The following is a 21161-nucleotide window of genomic DNA, read 5'->3' on the forward strand; positions in this document are numbered from 1 at the left end:
CCTTAGAAAGGGAACCAGGCACTGATCTGGGGAGCAATGCAGACTGTGGATCTCGTTGCCAAAGATTTGCTGTATCCTCAATTAGATACCAGTTTCTTGGATTTGCAATCCCAAGTTCGGGTTGATCTAAGTTAGGCAGGACCCATCCTACACTCCTTCACAGCCAATTCTCAACACTTTCCTTTTTGACAAAAATCAATACTTATTTCATGCAATTATGGGAAAAGATCCAGTACTAAATGTCTCAAGTTCACAGCAAGAATACACATACAAAGAATCCTGAAAAAACTCCAAAATTGACCTGTAGAAATAAGCTAAGCTGAAAAAATGAACCTGGCTAAACAGTACGGAAAACAAAAATAATACAGCACAGGCATCCTCCCCACCCCCCCCCCCCCCCCCAAAAAAAAAAAAATCATGTATAAGCCATCTTTGAGCTTTAGAATGGAAATAGAAGGGATATGGAACTTTATCTTGGAAGCCCCACCATCTTTGAGCTTTAGAATGGGAATAGAAGCTGCACCACCAATCTTTACACCAACCCCAAGAGTTACCTGAAAATCAGCAAATATATAAGATGAGCGAAAGAAGACATATCAGGTCATTAACTGATTAGAGAACAGAATTAAAAGGACAAATAAACCAAAGCCACTATCATTCGGCTGTCAAATGAGTGTTCAATGTCACTTTTGCATGTTAAGGAACATGGATCTGTCTGCTATGGCACATGCAGCATAGAGCAATCAAATGGACAATCCTGAAGAATTTGAGAGTCATAGGCAATGCATAGTATAAAATTGCCAATGTTAAGGTGACGATGGTATTTTTCAATGTATGCCAGGGATGGCACTATTAACAGCAATGGCAAATTAGTAGTGAATTTGAAGCTTGAAACTCCAAGTTCTTGTCCTTATTATTTGCCACATTATAAGATACAAATGCAAGAAGATCAGCTAACAGCCTTTCAGACTCAGTCTTGCAAATGTCTTTGCCAAGTCTTTTTCCATCAAATATGAGGTAATTTATAGAGCTCATCGAGAAGGCTTTGTGGAAGGATTAGCTGATTCTATGACTGTCAATTTTGCATAACTAATCCAGAAATTGGTCCAAATTCTTTGCCATTGCAAAGTTGAGGCAAGATGAATGGGAGAAGAGGTCTTCTCCATCAGTTATGGTTTAACACCATGCAACCAAGGATTAATCCTCCAAAATTCCATGAGGCATGGAAAGAGTCTAGACAAAGGGAGAAAATGACAAATTGGATGCAGGAGGCTGTGTCTCACTCTAGAGGACAGAGAAGCCAGAGAGCCAAATGCAACACAATCACAAAAATACCTATTTATCCCTATCTGGTTTGAGTTTCACTTTCTCTACTGTTCCTTACTCTTTCCTAGTAAAATTAAAACCTTACATATCATATTAATTACCTATCTTAATAGCCAAAATTTAATCTTCAATAAGATAAATTCAGGTTGCATTATCTACAATTTTTAGGATCTCCTACTAATGCAATGACACATCTCAAAACAATCAACTTTAAAAAACTAGGAAAAGTAACTCCAATGATTAGAGGCTCTCTCTGGCTGCTGACAAAGTGAAAGAAATGAAAGTTGTTTAGGCAGGAATCTTCTTTTCCATTGTTTGGTTCCCTTGCCTCACATACGAAAAAAAGCAAAAGAAAAAAAAAAGGAGAGAAAAACAAAGTGAAATTCTTAAAGCCAAAATTCTCTCTAACGGGCCTACAATTTTTCTCCTCCACAAAATAATGACTCTAAGAGAAAATAATAACCAAATCATTTGAAACAACTTATCCATTTCCTGGCCACTCTTTCTACAACTATTTTACAATTTTCTCAGTTCAACCAAACATAATATAATTATAAGGGTAAATTATAATGACCTCCCTCGAAGTTTGAGGTAATTACAGACTCCCACCTAACGTTTTGGAAATATACATTTTACTATATAACTTTTGCTATATACATGACACATAACCCCCTACGAATATTTTTCTATTAAATAAACTATCAATCTATTTGATAATTTTTACTAATATCATCACTATCTAATTTATTTGAGTCTTAAAATATCTTATATTTTTTTTATTCTTCAAATTTTAATTTTTTATATTTGATCAGGGAGTTATGTGTATATTTCCGAAATGTTGGATGGGATTATGTAATTATCCCAAACCTCGAGTGGGGTCAGAGTAATTGACTTTAATTATAAACTTTCTCATATTTGTTTTCTCCTGTCAACTTACTTTTCTTTCATGTGCTCAGCAACCAAACAGATCCTTAGCATAATACCTTTGCTTTTTTACTTTTGCCTGTAATTCCTGATGATTATTCCTTGCATCAGGCAAATAAATATGGAATGAGTGTAGATTATACCTATACATATGCGAATTCTTTCCAGAGAGGCAGATGCATTCAGGAAATGGGTTCTCATAGAAGGATTCTTCGGTCCTAAGCCGAGCTCGGCCTTTACTTCCTGGCAGAGAACCATACCTTTTCCTTGGAGCCCCTGTCTGTAAATTAATTAAACAAAAAAAAATTCCTTATGTAACCATGAATTATGATCATGCATGAGTGGTCCTCTCATAAACTAAAAACAATTTCTAGGAAGATGAATGGTGTCACATAAACAGAAACACCTGAATTTATGCATTTCAGTAATAAGTGATGATAATCTTTGACCTTCCTTCAGCTCTCCTCTTTCTATCATATCAAAAAGTTCCACCAATCCTCTCCTGCAAACAGGTGGGAGTGGAAAAAAAATTTAACAGATTTTGATGGAGAAACTGATAATAAGATTAAATTGGATTAAAAGAATATCTTTTTACTTCAGGGAAAAAAAAAGATTCATCAACTATAACATTGCCGACAATTCTCAAGTGATCATAGGCTAGGACTGAAAACCAGTCATCACATCAGAGCGGTCAACATTATCTCCATATTTTTGTGAACTCATCCACCACAACTGTTCTGTTGAAGTCTCAAATTCAAGGCTCAACCATATAAGTCATGATGCAACTAACATGCTAAACAAGAGACGAACATTGGAGCATCTGAATATCAGAGCAAAGATGTTCTAGACTATATAAGTTGACCATGCTAAACAATTACCTGTCTGGGCTGATTGTCTTGCGGTGCCCTAGAAATCTGCGATGTCCTTCAACAGCTCTTGCCATGTTGCCCGTATATGAAGGTACAAATACATCACTTTCAACTGATATAATGTAGTCTAGAGCTGCAGTCTGTGAAGCATGACTAGCAAAATTCTGCAACTCTTTTGTTGTCGCCAATGTCTCCTGCAAAAGGAAAAGCTTTATGTTAGTAGACTGACCTAATGTGCTTATCTATAGAAGGCAAATCACACCAGTTACAAGTTCATTGAGAGAACCTTGAAGACCAAATTTGGGAAGCGAGATCTCAAATCTGCGAGGTAAGTATCACCACCATAGATTTCACCAGCTGCAATGTAAATCCAAGTGGATGGAGGGTATCCCAGAGCTTGCAGAAATATCCCCACCTCCTTGGGAGTTAGAGGACAATAGCCGCCAATTCTCTGTTCTGTTGAGTCTATCTTCTTCAATTTCCAGTGGTTTGTATTCTCCCTACAACCAAATTGACAACAAGTACTTAACTGCATCAACAATGAAAAGAAAAAAAAATCTATAGCAACAGTTCTTACCTCATAATTCTCAGCTCTTCAGCTTCCATGTCACTCAGGCCGTAAGTACAACCAGTAAATGACAGCATATCCTTTTCATAACGCAGATGAAGGGCAATATATCGGCCATGGGACTGCAGCCGCTCCACTAGCTTCTGTAGTGTCAGCGTGATGTATGCTCAGAACCTAATTTACAAGGTGCCCCAGGATATCTTAAATGCACTATAACAGACCAATATGTTTCTCGACTATTTGACCAAAGTGATAAGGTGGTAGTTAGACCTTTCCAAGGCTCTCAATAGGAGCTGCAAAACGAAGTGCATGATACAGAGCACGGCACCGCAACTTTTGAATATCAATAGGAAGGCCACTATTAGCTAGCCTTGAATCTGACTTGGGAACATGAATTACCTGAGAGGAATAATGGCAATTATAACTTTCAGGTATCCAATAATCTGAAGCCAAAACTCACCAAGTTGAATTATACGCAACACTCATCTATAGGCACAAAGTGTACATTGTACACAAGCATGACCAGGTCATAAGCAGCAGCAAAAGCAAAAGGTACATCCAAAGTGTAAGGTGCACTATAAGCTAGATCAGCATGTCCTTGGAAATGCTTGCCAGTCTAGTCAGAACTGGTGCGATGATCTGGTCGGTAGGACTTTGTTTTTTTTGTGGCATGGTAACAGATTCTAGTATTACCAAGGAACTCGCTTCCCCATAAAGCACCATTCCCCTAAGATTGACATAAAAACTTGTTTTGGTAATATCATGTTTACCACTGGTTGAGTGAGAGTCCTCAAAGAAATATCTGACAAAAAGTTAAAATATCACTAAAAATATGTACTTGGAACAGCAATGAGATGGTGATCAGATTTTTCAAAAAAAAAAAAAAAGGGTAGCAGGACAGGAGACAGGATTTATAAGTTGGTACCACAACTCATAATCAAGAGCACTGCTACTAAAGCATGAAATTTTGGTGATGCATGTAGACACATGGGTACAAGCTTAACTCTAATACGGAGTGGCCCGTGAATGAGATGACAGGTTTCTTTCTCTATGTCAACAAAACCCAGCACAATGACTTTCCTTGCTTGACATCTTATACAGCTGGATCTAGACAGGAGTATTCTTATAAAATATGTACCTTTAACCACAAGGAAAAAAAGATATTGAAAGCTGGTCACAATACCCAGCTTCATTTTAATAAAGTTATCACCAGAAAATGTTGTACAAGCGAGATGAATATGATTCCTTTATCGAGTGGTTACAAACAGTAAGCATGAGGGCCCAAACCTTATGTCAAATATGAATGAGAAATGAAAATGATTAGCAAAAGAAAAATGCAAAACGTAAGAAGAACATTTCTCAGATCCTTTTCTTAATTGCTTTAGTAGAATGACCTAAACACAGAGATGTTTTTGAGAAAATGGGTAGAGGAGGTATGCTAAACCACTATCAGGAAACATCTATGAAATGAGGAAACCACAAGCATGGAGTACATGCTAAATCATATTCAATGCTATGCCTTTCATTTAACAAGCAAACTAAGAGATGCCAGAATTGAAAGGCTGAGGCAAAAGCAAGCTTCTTGTTTAAGTCATCAAATACCCTCTTGATTGATGGTGGGGCATGTTATAAGGTCCAACAACTGTTCTCCAACATGAAAATTTACTGGATATTCCAGGTCCCTGTGTGGCTTGTGGTCCTTAGAGAAATTCTTGAATGTCATAATAATGGAAAGAGACTAAAGACTTGATGATAGATGAGACATTTGGGTGAAGGATAGTAAAATGGTTCAGAACCTATTCATTCACTATGAGATTGCAAAACGACATAGAATAAAAAAAAAAAAAAAAAAAAAACAAAGAAATAAAAGAGATAATTAATGTCAATTAAAAAAAAAAAAAAAAAAAAAAAAAAAAAAAAAAAAAAAAAAAAAAAAAAGAAAAAGAATGCAATCAAATGACTACCATATGCATAATCATCAGCTATGAGATAATGAACATAAGATATAAATGGAAATATCACTATAGATGCAACGAATAGAGGGACTTTTGCATCTCTAAGCAATAGGAACAGATCCAAAAGACTTACCATACAGATCAGATTACATAAGGTCCTTGGGCTGAGAGAGATCATTGTTGTGATCTTAGGATGTCAAATGGTGGGCAATCTAGGGTGAGGAAAACTGAATCAAAGAGAGGAAAAATAGACAAAACAGAAATAACATGTAAAGAATCAACCAAAAGGTTGGAGTGACAAAATGAAGCATTTTGGAGAAGTTGCAGCAGTTTTGCCATCATCAGATTTTTGGATGGACCTTTTTACCATATGCATAATCTGATCAGCTATTTACTTTTTCCTAATTACTGCCTTAGTAGCATGTGAGTCTGTAACTTTTATCTCTTAGATAACATATTCAATTAAACAGACCCCAAAAAAATTCCAGCAGTGCACTGACCACTTTCAATGACCATGGTTGACTCGAATAATATACAGAATTCATTTCTCAAGGAGGCTGAGTAGCGACCTTTAGTACCGACCAGAAGGCATATATCTGACCTTTCCTTCATTGATCCTTATTCATAGGCTAGTTGATCCTGTATTGGGTTTCCAGGCCACAGGGATGCATGCCCTAACCCTGCTCACAAATAAAAATGCGAGCAACTTCTATGAAGGAAAAGGAGCTTCCCTCTCCCACAGAATTTGCTGAACTGCTTATCCACAGCAAGGGAACCGAGAGTCATTTTAGGAAACAAGGGACCAAACGCGAGACTGGAAGACATAAAGTGCCTAAAAGCCTCATTAAACCAAGCCCATAAGTCAGCAAAGGCTGACAGAGCCAGCAACACGAGCCAAGGAATTTTTGTCCCCTTGATTCTGACATCTTATGCAAACAGCCCCCACTCAGTTCCCTATGCATGAATTAAAGTACTAATTGTGGGACTGCCAAGCATTTAGCCAAGGATTTTAGATCCTTCTGCTCTTGGTTTCATCAGCTCAGGAGAATGAGTCTGAAATGCTTGTTTGTGGTTCCCTGAAGATATATAATAGTAGATAGGATAGATATAATTCATTGGTTTAAAGCCCTCACGAAGCTGCTGGTACAGAACCAAAAGCAGAAAATCAAATTCAATAATTGGTGTTTTCTAATTGTGCTTTTGAAGGCAAAAAAACATATACAAGTATCCAGTTCCTGTTAATTATCTGTAGCTACTGCTTAACAGCTATGCTAAAAATTTCAAGTAATGATGAAATTTACAGTGAGATGGAAATCATTTCAAGTCCACATGGTAAAACTGTAAAATATCAACTTATCATCATTTGGTAAGTTCACTATCAACCTCCCAGGGAACCCAGATCAACAGCTTAACAAATATGTACTTGAATAAAGTTAAATCATATAGCTACCCGATACTCCTTCCATAGTCGCACCATCTCCTCATAATAACTCACACCAGACCAGGAAGTGAAGTGCTTGCGGGCCCTTGGAGCTGATTCCAACTCCCTGGGTAGCTCTTGCACAATTCTTACATCTCCTTGTAGAGATTTGATAAAATGAAGCTCATCGAAAATGTCTGCAAAGATGCTATACAAAGATCCACAATGTAAAAATACAAGTGATCAGCAGTATGTAATTTTCCAATATCAGATCCATACTCCATATGATTGCAAACCTGGAGTCTTGCCAAAAGGATCGCTTGTCCAACTGAGGAATTACTAGTGTTGCATTCATTAAACGAGCCACAGCAACCATGTCAGCTATCTGCGAACAGAAAAACAGTTATCAGGCTCAACAAGGTATACAAGAATTAACTTACTTAAGAAGAACAGTTAATATTAAAAACAACACATCAATATCAATTATGAGATGATAATGCACGAGTTTTCGACATGATGTTTAGGCATCGAGCAGTTTTTCTTTCCTCCTTTCTGTCAAAAGAAAGATAAAATATTCAGATGCAATAACGAAGAAATACAGCTCAATACCAACAATAAGGCAAGATGAGAATCATCAGGACTGCCTGAATAAAAGCAATCAAGGAAAAAAATTCCAAATGTGTAAAAGAAAAAACCTAGCCAAAACCAACAATCTCATAAAGCAAAAATTTGTACATGAAATCCCTATATCTATTTCTCATAAAGAAAGAGAGCCAGTAGCACCAAAAATGTTGTATGATATCCCATTTAGAAGATTAGCGATTCAGCGTTAAACACACCAGTTGATAAAAACTACTTTCTAAACAGCTTTATACAAGTATCTCTGGAGCAAATCAAAATTTGTAGCACCATTTTATATAAAGACAGCTACTAACACTCATGGGGTTGCATCATGGATCATATAGAAAACCCACATCAAAGAAAAGGCAGCTGCCACACTACAAATTGATGCAAACTATTTTGTAAAGCATTTTAATATTGAAATTCTTCTGAAAAAAATTAAAAATTTTAAATGTGATATCATTGACAATAATTAAAAGTATTCAAACTTTATGTTAGTTAAGCTTCTTTTGTAAATCATAATCATTGGATGATAAGCACAATTTTGAAAAACAATAGAGTTGAAAGTTCAAAACCAATAAAATCCATCAATATATAAAAGCTGACCACATACTTCATATTCTACAATAGACTATTTCCAAGAGTCCAATAAGTTATATTTTTCAGGTCGGCCAAAAAGTTAGTTTATGACAAAATCAATGATCATTGAACGAAATAATGTGTTTTCAGGTTTTCTTTTCTTTTTCCCCCTCCTCTCTCTTTAAATGGTAGTCATCTTCATCAATATTCTGAGACATCAGGTCGCTGCATTACTAACAATGAGGAGATGTAAGATTTTAGCTTGGAGCAAATTTAATTCGCAAGCTTTCCCCCATGAAAAGCTGCAAGTAGCATGTGTATATATTTCTGCATGCATGTTTTTTTTTCATTTTTAATGTTTGATCATCCAAACTGCTTCAGTGTCAGAATTGCTTTTTACATTCAATTTCAAAGTCATCATTAAAAGATTATTCAATAAATTAACAGGAGAACTTTTGACAAGTTCACTGGCTTTGAAGTGTGATGAAGCATGCATGTGTCAGCAACTCAGTGGTAAAGGTGCAAAAGGAAGATATCACCCATAAGTAGAATAAAAGCATAAAAATATCAACTTACACCAGTACGCATTTGGTTGAGTCCTCCATTACTTCTAACAGTTAAGTAGCGATCCCAGTTCTGGGGAGCTGATGATGTAAGAACTGTGTGTTAGAGCAAGAACAAACATATTTGACACCTTAAACAGATATCAATTATTCAGAAAGACAAACATGTTAGGATTTGGCTTTTGAGAAGTCAAGGAATAAGTATGATACTAGTCATCTCCCCTGCATAATTTCCTTGCATGAAAATAAAATTCACTTCATATACAGCTCATCGGTTATCACTGTGAAGAGAAAGGATATCACAACCTGTCAATCTAACTCTTGCAAGGGTATGAGGAGGCAGTGCACAATTCAGAAAATTATGGCATGATTATGCATCTAAAACAACATATTAGAAAAGGCCAAAAGAACAAGACCTGCATATCTTGAGGTGGACTTCACACAAGGATAATAGCCATAGCCAAAAGAAGAACCCCATAGTTGTTCTTTTGACACCTGTAGATAGAAATGAACATCATTCAATCACCACAATTCAGATACAATGGCCAAACTATACAGGAAGAAAAAAAACTAAGGCGTGCCATAATGAAGTATAGATGCCAATGTACCATCGAACATGTCAGAGAAAAAAAAAGCTATGAATAGATGTGATCAGTTATTCAGAACCAGGTATAATTAAAACTTGTACCATCTGCTATGAAAATAATTATTCGACAAAATCTAAGAACTAAGTGACAAAAGCAGTAGAAACCATCAAAATATAAAAAAGAGAAAAAAATAAGAACTCGAAATGTCATGGCAAAATTAAATCTTGAGACTGCATGAGACAGTAATTCCAAGGAATGCAATTTACCCTCCAAATGATGAGGGAGGGAAAGAATTAGACAAAAAAATAAGAAAAATAACAGAAATTTTCAATTGGGGGACCATGTCATTATGCCTTTGCCCGTTTTAAAAATCGGCTCATAGATCATGAGACAATAATAGGATGAGCAACATGATAATGATTTCCAACATGAACACATAGTTATGCGTTGATTCGTATTGGTTCGCCTCAATTCATTTCACTCGCCACCAGTCCACGGCGAGGAATATAAACTTGGACCCTTAATTTTCAACAAATCCAATCCAACTTCCCCTACTGATGAACCCACCATTCTGTTTGAGCACTAAAGAAATGAAACCTCCACAAAAACAAAATTAAGAAATATAAGCTCGGGCTGGCATGCTTTCAGTACAAATCCATCAAATTTTCACCAGATATTCAGCAATGAATGAAGAAAAATATCTTGCTTTTAAGTCGAGTTCTTCTTTCCAGCAGCCAAAGACACTCGCGGAAAGAAAAAAAATTCCCTTTTTTACCGAGAGATTTAGGGAGAGTGAAAGAGTACCGAAAAAGACTCCTCTGAGGAGAGGGGATTGCGGTCGACCTCAGCGATTTGTCTCTGAGAGAAGAAAAAGAGGACGGTGGAGAAGGCGAGGAGGAGCGCAACGCACTGAGAGATCGAGGAAGGGGTGTGGATTCGAAATCGGAGAAGTGGAGAAGGAGAAGAAGAGGAGGACGAGGCTCTGGGATTGACCATTCCCTGTTCTCGGATCTATCTCGAACCTCTCAGCTATTCCAGCCCGAAAGTTGAGAATAAAATTGGGGTGCTGGCGTGCTGCTTGAGTTCTGGTACTCCGCCGGTCAACCAGCAGCCGTGATTGGAGAAGATAATTTTCTCTGAAGGAGACTTACTATTTCCTTTTTTTCAGTAACAACCAACAAGGTGCTAATTGTGTGTAGAGGCGTAGACAGAGTCGCTTGGCCTTGCAAATAGCCAGGAGGCAGGTTAACTGCATCCATCTTTTGGACGACGGCCAAAAATTTAACTAAAAATTTGTATTTTTTATCAAATATTTTTATATAATATTTAAATTAAAAATAATTTATTTATATTTTTTATATATTAAAAATAATTTTAAAATTTATTATTCACATTTTTTGTATTACTATTTTTCTAAATAAATTGATAAGACCTATCATAATTCTGCACGATATTTTTTATTATATAAATATTATGTTGTATAATAATAATATTACATTAACATCAATATAATATACATAATGTTATGTGTTATAATATATAATATTATAGTATTATAATATTATGTGTTATAATATATAATATGATATTTTATGGTATGTTGAGGCACCAATTTCCTAAGCTGGTAAATTTCTAAATAATCAGGTAGCATGTTTCAAATTGAAGTGACGTTCATCAGCATTTACTAGGTTAGAGATACTTAGGAGACTAACCCCGCAGCTGATTGTCTACTTAAAAGATTGAGTGGGTTTACTTATCTTGATTTAGATTAAGTAAATATAAGGATGTATTAGGCAATAACATTCCTAAATACCAAATGCATAAATCATCAGAGAAGCTTTTTTTTTTTTTTTTTTTTTTTTTTTTTTTTTTTTTTTTTTTTTTTTTTTTTTTTTTTTTTTTTTTGACTTTTATTATAGGTTGTATTTGATGATCCAAATAGGATCATCATAGCGATAACATCACTAGCAATTCTAAGATCTGTTCTCAATAATCTAAAATTAATGAATTTGGTAGGTAATGATCCAGCAATTAAAGATCTCTTAGTATCCATAAGTAACGTATTTGATATTTCACATAAATCTAAAATCACTAACCATATCATACCCAAAATATTCCCGATATATTTCATAAAAATATATTTATTATTCATATAAAATATAATATAATTTATATAATATTAATACAATATAACATCATATATAATATTGATATAATATATTAATAGTATATTAATTATCTTTTATTTATTGAACAGAAAGATATTTTTGTCCTCAAATTTCAATCCAAGATCATCGACTTGAGATAATTTTGGATTCTCGACCTCAAAAATAGGCATCCCATCAATGAGTTGGACAGTAATTTGAGAAATATGAGTGATTTTGGATCGTTGCCATGTAAGATCATGATGGTACAATCAAATATATAAAAAAATAATTTCATCATCTTATCTATATCATCCTTGATCTTAGAATGATCGTCTCATACTAAATGCTTCCACATAGATTCATGTTAGATTTATGATTGAATAATAAATTTAATTAGTATATTAAATAATTTTTAATTAATATTTAGTTGCTAGCAAGTACTATGGATTTTAATGTGATGCTATCTAGTTTCTTCGACACTCTTATGGTGCTAACATTGCTTCACGATGTTAATTGACATAATATTTTGGACATAAAATTCCAAGAAGAATAATGCTATGTAGCTCTGTTACGTAAACGCAAATAATTCTCTCACCATTGATTGCTGGGTTGCCAAGTTAATGGTTGTTGGCTTGATAAATTTATCGTGTATGCATAGTGGGCACCTCAAAGTATTTTCATTATATATATATATATATATTTATATATATTTTATATTATTATATATATATATATATGTTAACATATTTGGAGCATAATAGTAACATTATTACATGCCATGACATGCATGGTGGCACAACAGTTAACAAAAATTATTTAAAAAATAAATTAATAATAAAAAAATTATTTTTTATTTTCATGATTTTATCATCATGTCATGGCAACAGAATCATATACAATAATTCTATGATTAATTGTTCCGATACCATTTCACACCGACTACCTAAAAGCCCTAGTTAGTCTGTTTTTTGTAAATTCTAGATTCTTACAAGAAATTAACATTATCCGCGTGTAAGCATAAAAATTCTTAAAACATCATGCTCTACTATTTGTATCCACATAATAAGGAAACAAAGAATGATATGGCATATCGAGAAAATTGCTCGATGGTTTTCAATAGGGGTGCGAATGATCTAAGCTTCGATAAAGAGATTGTAAAATTATCCATGAGGCTAGCTCGAAAATCTGGTCTGAGCAATTTAAAAGGGTTTCACGGACTAAGCCATTTGTATCACTACTTTTCCTTAGACATCGAGGATGCAATAACTACATGATTCTCCTCCAAGCCTTCTCATGTCATGTTTTCATGAATATAGTTGCCAACAGGACTTCAGTCTAATGGTTGGCAAGCCCTTGAGACATTTAGGGCTCAAATTCTAGTGGTGGCATGCTACTACTGTGTTACTTGTGATTTTAGAAACAGAAATGTAGAAATTTTGGGATTACTTATCGAGATCAATTGGACTCCCAACTTTTACGGAGTTTACTAGCATATCTAAAATATTATATATAAATATTTAATGATTACGCTATCATGATATCAAGGTTTACTTTCAATTAATCTGAGTCTCTTTTTCGATTTAATGAATGATTCGGGCTTTAAAACAATTTTTTGCTTGGTCTTCGCCAATCAAAAAGCCCCAAGACATGATCTTTTTCTTTATTTAGCTGAATTCCTTGCTACAATTTTGCAATCCTACACAGCAACAACCATTGGTACCAACCTCTCCTTGTACCTGGCCAGTCGAGTGGTCCAAATATGGGTGAAAAGACACAAGACTTACTGCCCAACCATGCCGCTGGTTGGCACCAACCGTGACAACCCCGGGACCCCACATCATGTTTCCTTTCAAGCAAATGTGCCCCCCAATGCAAGAAATGCCCTCTTGAGTTCCACCAGACGCCAAAACAAACGTTCCCATCTACCCTCGGGGGTACCCCACCCTCCAAAATCCGTGGACGTATGCAGTAGATCACGGTGTACCATTAACACACAGTACCCGTCGGATTTCGATCCAACGGTTCCATTCTGCACATCACAACATCTACACATCGATCTTATTTTTAACGGCCACGAATGTACCGATGCCGGTTGAAATTTAACCCGTTGCGTTGGGGAAAAACAAAAAAAGAGGGCGCTGTTGGATCCAGTGCGGCAATGCGTTCCGACTTGACTTTCAAATTCGCAATTACAAGCCGGGAAGCGTTCTGATACACGATGATGAGGTCCACGTGGGTGGTGCTGACGGGAAGTCGAAGGTTTCCTTTTATCTGCTTCGGAGCAAGCCGCACCTCATCACGCCCTCCTTCGCTCTTTCCCTCTCACGCCGACGGCGATGATGGCGGAGAATAAAATAAAAATGAATAAATGAATAAAACAAAGCAAGAATTCGGGGGAAAAAAAATTTTAAAAGCCCCTCCACAAGCCCTCATCGAAGAGGAGAGTTTTCTCCACTTCTCTCTTCTCGCCGCCGCCTCGAAATCCAAGAATATCTCCGTCTCTCCCTCCCTCCTTTGGTTTCAAATTGTTTGCTTCGAATTATTTTTTCTTGTTTCGAAGCCATTGAAACCCTTTCGTCCGTTTGGAGAAACCTAATCCCCAATTCAGACCTTAATTAGGGTTTCTTGTCGGCTTCAAGGATTTGAGAGGGTTCGTGGAGAGGATTTTGTTGTTTAGGGTTCGGAATCTTGGATTGCTTTGTTCTCGGTTTTGTTTGAATTGGAGGTGTTCTATTAGTCTTTGGATTGGGTGAGGGGAGCTGCGGGGGATGGGAGATTGATCATGGTGCGGCTGCTGGGATTGAACCGCTTCTTGCTCGACGACTCCCCCCGCGAGATCATCCGGACGAGCCCCATCGTCGCCGGCGGTGAGGGCAGCGGGGAGAATGGGTGGCTGATCCGGTTCTTCGACTCGGCCTTCTTCTGCGAGTGGATCGCGGTGAGCTACCTCTACAAGCATGACCACTCGGGGGTACGCGACTACCTCTGCAATCGGATGTACACGCTGCCGCTCGCCGGCATCGAGAGCTACCTCTTCCAGATCTGCTACATGCTCATCCACAAGCCGAGCCCCTCGCTCGACAGGTTCGTTATCGATACGTGCTCGAAATCCCTCCGGATCGCTCTCAAGGTGCATTGGTTTTTAATGGCCGAGGTCGAGGACTCCGAGGACAACGACGGAATCAGCCGGCTCCAGGAGAAGTGCCAGATCGCCGCCACCCTGATGGGAGAGTGGCCACCGCTGGTCCGCGTGCCCCCGGCCTCCGCCGGCGCCCCCTCAAGCCCCAAAGGCAACCCGGTTCTGAATAGGATACTCTCGTCCAAGCAGCGGCTGCTGTCTCTGGCCTCGTCCCCGGCTTTGGGGTCCAGCTCTCCGATCGAGGAGAACAGCAAGAACAATAGCAGTGGGGATGAGAACAGCAAGGCTTTGACCTCTTCCGAGGAAAATAAGCTGTTGAAGAAGCTGATCCCTGGACCAAAAGTACGGGATGCGTTGTTCTTCAGGAAGTCCATGGAGAAGGAGGCGGAGGAGTCAGATAAGGATGGGTTCTTTCGGAGGCTGCTCAGAGACAGCAAGGATAAGGAGGAGGAGGATTCAGACAAGGACGGGTTCTTTCGGAGACTGCTCAGCATTAACAAGGATGAAGATGTGGAGCTGACTGCAATTTCAGAAAGCTTTGTCAAGAGATTGTTTCGAGATAAAGATGAAAAATTGGGGGAAGAGGATGAGAAGGACAGTTTTTTTCGAAGGATTTTCAAGGAGAAAAATGAAGAGAAAAAAGATGTCCGGCATGATGGAAATGAGGAGGATTCGGTAAGGAGGAGTCTCGAGGAAGATGATAAAGATGGTTTTTTCCGCAGGCTTCTCAAAGACAAGACTGAAGACAAAAAAGATGGTGGGCAAAATGGGAACGGGAAGAAAGATAAAGGCAATGAGAGTATTAAGGAGGATGAGAAGGAAACTTTTTTCCGCAGACTTTTTAAAGACAAGAATGAAGAGAAAAAGAATGGCAGGCCTGATAAGAATGAGCAGGAAGACAAATTCAGCAGTAGTGTTGAGGATGACAATTTCTTCCATAGGCTTTTTAAGGACAAACATGAAGAAAAGAAAGTCGTTGAGCATGATAAGAATGAAGAGGAGAAGGGTAATGGGAGCATCGAGGAAAGTGAAAAAGATGGCTTCTTCCGCAGGTTTTTTAAGGACAAGCATGAGGAGAAGAAAAATGAAGGGCATGATGGGAACGAGGAAGACAATTGTCAAAATGCGTGTTTTGAGGAAGAGGAGACTTCAGAATTTTTGTCATTTCGTAGGTTGTTTAGGGTGCACCCCGAAGATGTTAAGACAGGGGGTACCAATGCGAATGGTCTTTCCAATGGTTCGCTGGAGAGCAGCCCAGGGACAGAGAACTTCTTCCGGCGGCTTTTCCGGGATAAAGACCGGTCTGTAGAAGATTCTGAACTTTTGGGTTCAAAGATACACAAAGAGGTAACCGTGAGTCTTGCTTTCAATGACATTAAGTCTCTGTATCCCGCCACTTTTCATGTGCTGCTTTCTTGTTAAAATTCAGTGTTTTTTTTTTCTTTTTATCTTTTTTGTGCACACATTGATTGCTTTGCCAGAGCCTTCTGGATGCTTGGTTATTAATTTGACTAATCTACCATATAGTGGCTTCATCAGATAATTTCTTCTCATTGAATTTTAAGTAACCATTGTTGTTGCATTCTATCCTCAACCTCTTGACAAACGGAGATGAAGCTTTTTACTGTCCTTTTTATAAATCTATTTATTATAATTATTGCCATCTCCTTACAAGTGAAGAAAGCCTCATGGAAACCAAAAAAATAGTTGCTTCTTTGAGGAATCTGGAATAAAAAGTGCACCTATACTTTTATGACACTAATAAATGATGTGCTCGCACTTTGGTTGTTGACTAGAAAGATTCTGGAGAATGCAATAAAGGTTGAGTATGGTGCCGATGTTGTGGGTAAAGTCCTACTTGATAAGTCAGAAACTCTCTCTCTCTCTCTCTCTCTCTCTCTCTCTCTCTCTGTGTGTGTGTGTGTGTGTGTGTAAACCGTCAACTCTGTGCCCACCACTTGCAAAATATTTAATCAGGTCAGTTGAAGTTGATGATTTGAGGTTTTCAATGTCTTGCTTTCCCCAACCAGTAAATGAGCCACTCTATGAAGTAGCTGGAATGTAACTTATGATGATATTTGTTGCAATTATGTAGACTGTAAGATTGCTGTCTTGTTGTATAAGAAAATTGTATCTACCCTTCCTGTTAGCAAAAAAAATATTAGCATGCCAGGGTGCATGAAAATAAACAAAACAGAGAAGTGAACATAATAACTATTCTGGTTTCCATTAATATAATTTTCCAAAAAAGTACTAGCTGTACCTGTAGCTTTTACAAAACTCGTTATTTTGTGTTTACCTGCCTTCATTTTAGCTCATTTCTTCTCAACTGACAATTACTGTCCCTTCTTAATCTTCTCTCTGAATACAATGCCAGCTGAAAATTTTGGGTCACCCAAAATCCTTGACAGTAAGGTAGATTTGTTTTCTGGATTTCCACATAAAAGCGAATCTGGTTCCAATGTTGAATGAAAGAGCCGTTCATTAATAGTATTGTAAAAATAGTACTATTGTTATTGTTCAATAAGATCATAAGATTCACTAAATAAATAATTAGTTTTCCTGCTGTTCCCTTGGATTTTTGAAGTTCGTAATTTGATAATCGTTTACAAAAACTGGAAATTGTTGCTGTTGTGTACTGAACATCAGTTATCAATGATTCTCTTTCCAAGAGAGGTTCATTACAAATCAAATTCGTATGCTAAATCCTTTGACTAATTGTTATGAAGCTACAAGATGATGATCCTCAGAGTGCATAGGAGTTTGATGGCTTGAGGAATCTATGAAAAATCCCTTTTCCTGCAAGAGAATCCTTGTTATGCTTCCCTTCTGAATCCTGCTGATATCTTTTAAACTGAAACTCCACATATTTTTTATTTTGTACCTTACCTGACGTGGAAGTGGATGAGTATATTGACCATTCGCTCCTTTCCTTAATTAATTGTTATGTGTTCCTGAGATTGTGCATTTAGCATGGTTCTAACCCATTACATATTCCCATCACTGTTAGCTTTTTCTGTGTTTCTTTGAATCTAAAATCTACATTTGACATTTAGCGAGAGATCAAGATAGATGGAAATAGAAGATATATCATGATCTTTTGTGCAAATTAGTGAATATATTGGAAGCATTTCTTCTTCCTTGCACCTTTGTAGATGGTGAATCCATTTCTTTGTGAAATTGACATGTTGTATATGATGCCTCTGTAAGGATCACTTCCTTGAACTGTTTATGTGGGCCATTGATTCTTGTTCACCCAGATGATTTGTGGCTTTTCTTTTGTTCTTTGTGCATGAATAAAATTTTCTTCTTGCTCTACTAGAACAAGGTATTTTATGAGAAATAGTTCTCCATTTTGATCCGACAAATGTTATGGTCTAGAGAGGCTTGAGGGGAGAAAAGCGGCATTTCCCTAGGAACTCATCATAGAAAATTGTAGTAACTACATGAACGATTATATGGTTAGCAGTTCTTTTGTAAAAATTGCAAATTCATATTATCTTAAGAACAAATATATAGAATATAAGGTTCATAAGGCAACACATGAGCAGATACATCTTCTAATCTTTATAACCTTGAAGGCATTTATCAACATTTCATTTTGTTTGGAACACCGATAAGATATTGAAGGTACTAATCTCTTAATATTGGGGCAATCCATATGTTATAAAAAGGATCTATTTTATATGTGTCAGGAACAACCTTATTAGCATTTTGCAGGATCAGATGTTTCTCACCCTGAACATTAACTGGACAACCATGCTGTCACTCCTTGTTTAATTGATGATTTTTAATCATGCACTTGGAAATGCTTGACTTTTTGGTATTTAATGATCTATATTTTGCACAATTTCTTAATTTTATATGTGTGATGTGCTGACTAAACTTGTTCAATTACACAAATGCAGTCAAAGACAAAAAAGAGATTGCCTGCTTTAGAGAATCTCAACTCTATGAAAATCGGGTCATCACATACTGGAGATAATCCATTAACCCTGTAATATTTTTTTTTTTTAAATTTATGTAGGCTGTTTTAGAAGGTGTATATTACCTTTTTTCCTTTTTTCTTTTCCTGATTGTATGTAAATAAATGAGCTAAAATCTGATGGCTTTCAGGTACTCATACCTTCCCTTTAGTGCAGTAAGTCATTAGTTCTTCACAGCTTTTAGCTGTTGTCCTTTACAAGATTTTGATTAGCCTGTTTACCATAAAAAGAGCCTTTGATGTGATAGCTTATTAATGTTAGAGGAGTCTGAGGCAATCACATACCAGATGGCAAACATGTTGGCAAGTTCAATTTAAATGTTAATGATTTTTGGTTTGCAAAAGAAGCTTTTTGGTTTTATTATTATTTTTTCTAATTCTAATCTAAAGTTTTTATTACAGAAGAATTCTTCTACCATGTAATTGGCTGTTAAATAATCCAAAGAATAATGTTCATTTTGTGATTTTATGTTCCTTAACTGTCATGCTTGTCAGAACATTCTGTCACAGAGCCATACTACTATGGTACTATGACGTCATTGCCTGCTTTGGAAATATATGGCCCCATTGTAAACAGATTATGCTGATGTCTTGTTATCCCTTGGGCGCATGTTTTAATCTATATGTGTGTTTACCTACTGATCACTTTGTGCTCAGCGGAAGTGTCCCGGCTCACCAAGACAACGGAATGAAAAACATGGAAAGCCACCTCTACCAAATAATACGATGGCAGAAATTCGCAAAGGTTCCTATCATGCTTCGTTGGAATTTGTTCAATCACTGTGTGATACATCATATGGCCTGGTGGACATTTTTCCTATTGAGGATCGTAAAACTGCTCTTCGAGAGGTTTGCCTAAACTTATCTAGTGATATCTTGTTTTGTTTTTTTCTTCATTTCTAAATGTCTCTTAGTTTGTTTTCCTTTGGTTCTTGTGCTGTTAGTCTCTCGTGGAGATCAATTCACATCTTTCTGCTGCTCAAAAAAATGGAGGTATTTATATGAGATCCTACTGTTGCTTTTGACATTATTATTGTCGACTATCTCCTAGTGTGGTGCTTGCATGTGGGCCCTTTTAATTATATCAATGTGATCTTTTTAATTATACAAAGCATTACAAAAATCATGTGAAACATCAACTTACTATGGAGCACTTGCTTGGATGGTATCACCCTTGCCACTTGGGTTGGGGAATCAGCCCTCAAAGGGTGGAGTTGGTATAGGGTAGAAAGTGGGGACTAAACCCTCCTAATATCAATAAAAAAAAGATGCCTCACATCAACTTCACCTAGGTGACCAGTTGGGCAACATTTAGGTCTCTAGATAACTAGGCAACCCTCACCTAAACTATTATCCATTCAGATATTCAAGGATATACAATGATACATACACACACATTAGATGCATTTTACTAGATCAATATGCACACATATATAGCTTATATGTATGCATACGTAATTCCATATGTACGTATGAACATGCAAATATTTGTGAACATGTGGAGCACACATTTATGGATGCAGACGTACATGCATATATAGATGTCATTCTAAATCTTTAGAGAGATTTTAAGATTCAAAATCAATGATGAGCCACCTAAATTGGAGATTCCTACCATTGATCACAATTTGTATGAATGTTTCATTTTTACACCTACTTTATGCATAGGTGAGAGACCAATCTACACACAATAGATCGAGTAGATTGAAAATTCGAACAATTCTTGCATCTCAAAACATTAATAGACCTCAATAGGGATGCTTTGATAATAACAAAACATCATGTCATTAGAATCGTCTCTCTCTCTCTCTCCCCCCCCCTCCTTTATAAGCACTTGTTCCTTAGCTAATAGACATCCAAAACAGGTGATTTCTGGTGTAGATTTCTAATTTGAATGGCGTAGATTTCCAGTTTGAATGGCTCATCATTATATTGGAGTTGTTAAATCTTTTACCAAACATCTAACACTTAGCATGATTCCAACCAGATGTGAATATATTACTCAAGTTTGTAGAAGCCCTAGTGCACTTGGTGCAAAACCAACCGTGGGCATCTTGATGATTCACGCTTTTGATATGCAGCATCTAAAATTTCTCCAAATGCAAATGATTTTTTTGGAAGTCATTTACCTATACACCAAGTGGATGCATAATGGGGCATATAAACGTTCTATGCATTAAAATAAATGATAGGTCATGTAAATTTTGAATTCAATCTTTTGATTATGTTCTACATGTCTTATGGCTTATACAGCTAAAAGTCAGCATGTTCGAGTGCTTCTGAACCATACATTTTGTGAAAACATTATATCCAGCCATTAAATTGTTAATTTTTGAGCTACTTGATGCATTTGTGAATGACTTCCAAAAGGTACTAGTTTTGATTTGTAGGTATGCTAGATTTTGCAAATCATTGTCGATGGTATCAATTGTCATCTCAGAGCACTGAAGACTCACTTTGCACTGAGTCTATCAAGGG

The 21161-nt window shown here is 36.8% G+C and overlaps 2 protein-coding genes across 6 annotated transcripts in view; one reads left to right on the forward strand and one right to left on the reverse strand.

Moving 5' to 3' along the window:
* Positions 1–233: 233 nt before the first annotated feature.
* Positions 234–10567, reverse strand: LOC105051743 (O-fucosyltransferase 38). Of its 3 annotated transcripts, none has more exons than XR_012134219.1 (12): positions 10217–10563; positions 9242–9320; positions 8839–8906; positions 7576–7614; positions 7359–7447; positions 7093–7270; positions 3958–4086; positions 3697–3830; positions 3406–3619; positions 3129–3313; positions 2394–2752; positions 234–554 (listed from the first exon to the last, which is right to left on the reverse strand). XR_012134219.1 is itself a non-coding variant. In XM_073243075.1 (12 exons), exons 1-12 carry the CDS (start codon positions 10406–10408, stop codon positions 551–553), a joined length of 1506 nt encoding a protein of 501 aa, XP_073099176.1. In that variant the 5' UTR covers positions 10409–10565; the 3' UTR covers positions 234–550. The 3 variants fall into 3 exon arrangements, 2 of the variants coding, with proteins under 2 accessions (XP_073099176.1, XP_073099175.1); XM_073243075.1 differs by lacking the exon at positions 7576–7614 and having other exon boundaries at positions 2394–2529; positions 2655–2752; positions 10217–10565; XM_073243074.1 differs by lacking the exon at positions 2394–2752 and having other exon boundaries at positions 10217–10567.
* A 3375-nt stretch (positions 10568–13942) lies between these two features.
* The window catches only part of LOC105051746 (phosphatidylinositol 4-kinase beta 1), a 33575-nt gene continuing 26356 nt past the window's right edge, over positions 13943–21161 (forward strand). For 2 of the 3 annotated variants that reach the window (XR_012134468.1, XM_029266658.2), the window contains exons 1-3: positions 13943–16045; positions 19341–19532; positions 19628–19676. Coding sequence is in view for 2 of the 3 variants with exons in the window: in XM_029266658.2 (XP_029122491.1) it covers positions 14342–16045; positions 19341–19532; positions 19628–19676 (1945 nt within the window). In the remaining variant the exon portion in view is untranslated. The remainder of the gene's footprint in view (positions 16046–19340; positions 19533–19627; positions 19677–21161) is intronic. The other variant, XM_010932336.4, reaches the window with a different exon arrangement.

The sequence above is a fragment of the Elaeis guineensis genome, chromosome 9 (assembly GCF_000442705.2).
Source record: "Elaeis guineensis isolate ETL-2024a chromosome 9, EG11, whole genome shotgun sequence".
Lineage (NCBI taxonomy): Eukaryota > Viridiplantae > Streptophyta > Magnoliopsida > Arecales > Arecaceae > Elaeis > Elaeis guineensis.

Coding starts and splice junctions, on each gene's coding strand:
- LOC105051743 (XM_073243075.1), bottom strand. CDS start 10,408: ATGGTCAATCCCAGAGCCTCGTCCTCCTCTTCTTCTCCTTCTCCACTT. Junction 3,314..3,405: donor TCCCAAATTTGGTCTTCAAG/GTTCTCTCAATG, acceptor TTCCTTTTGCAG/GAGACATTGGCGACAACAAA. Junction 2,753..3,128: donor AAGACAATCAGCCCAGACAG/GTAATTGTTTAG, acceptor ACCTGTTTGCAG/GAGAGGATTGGTGGAACTTT.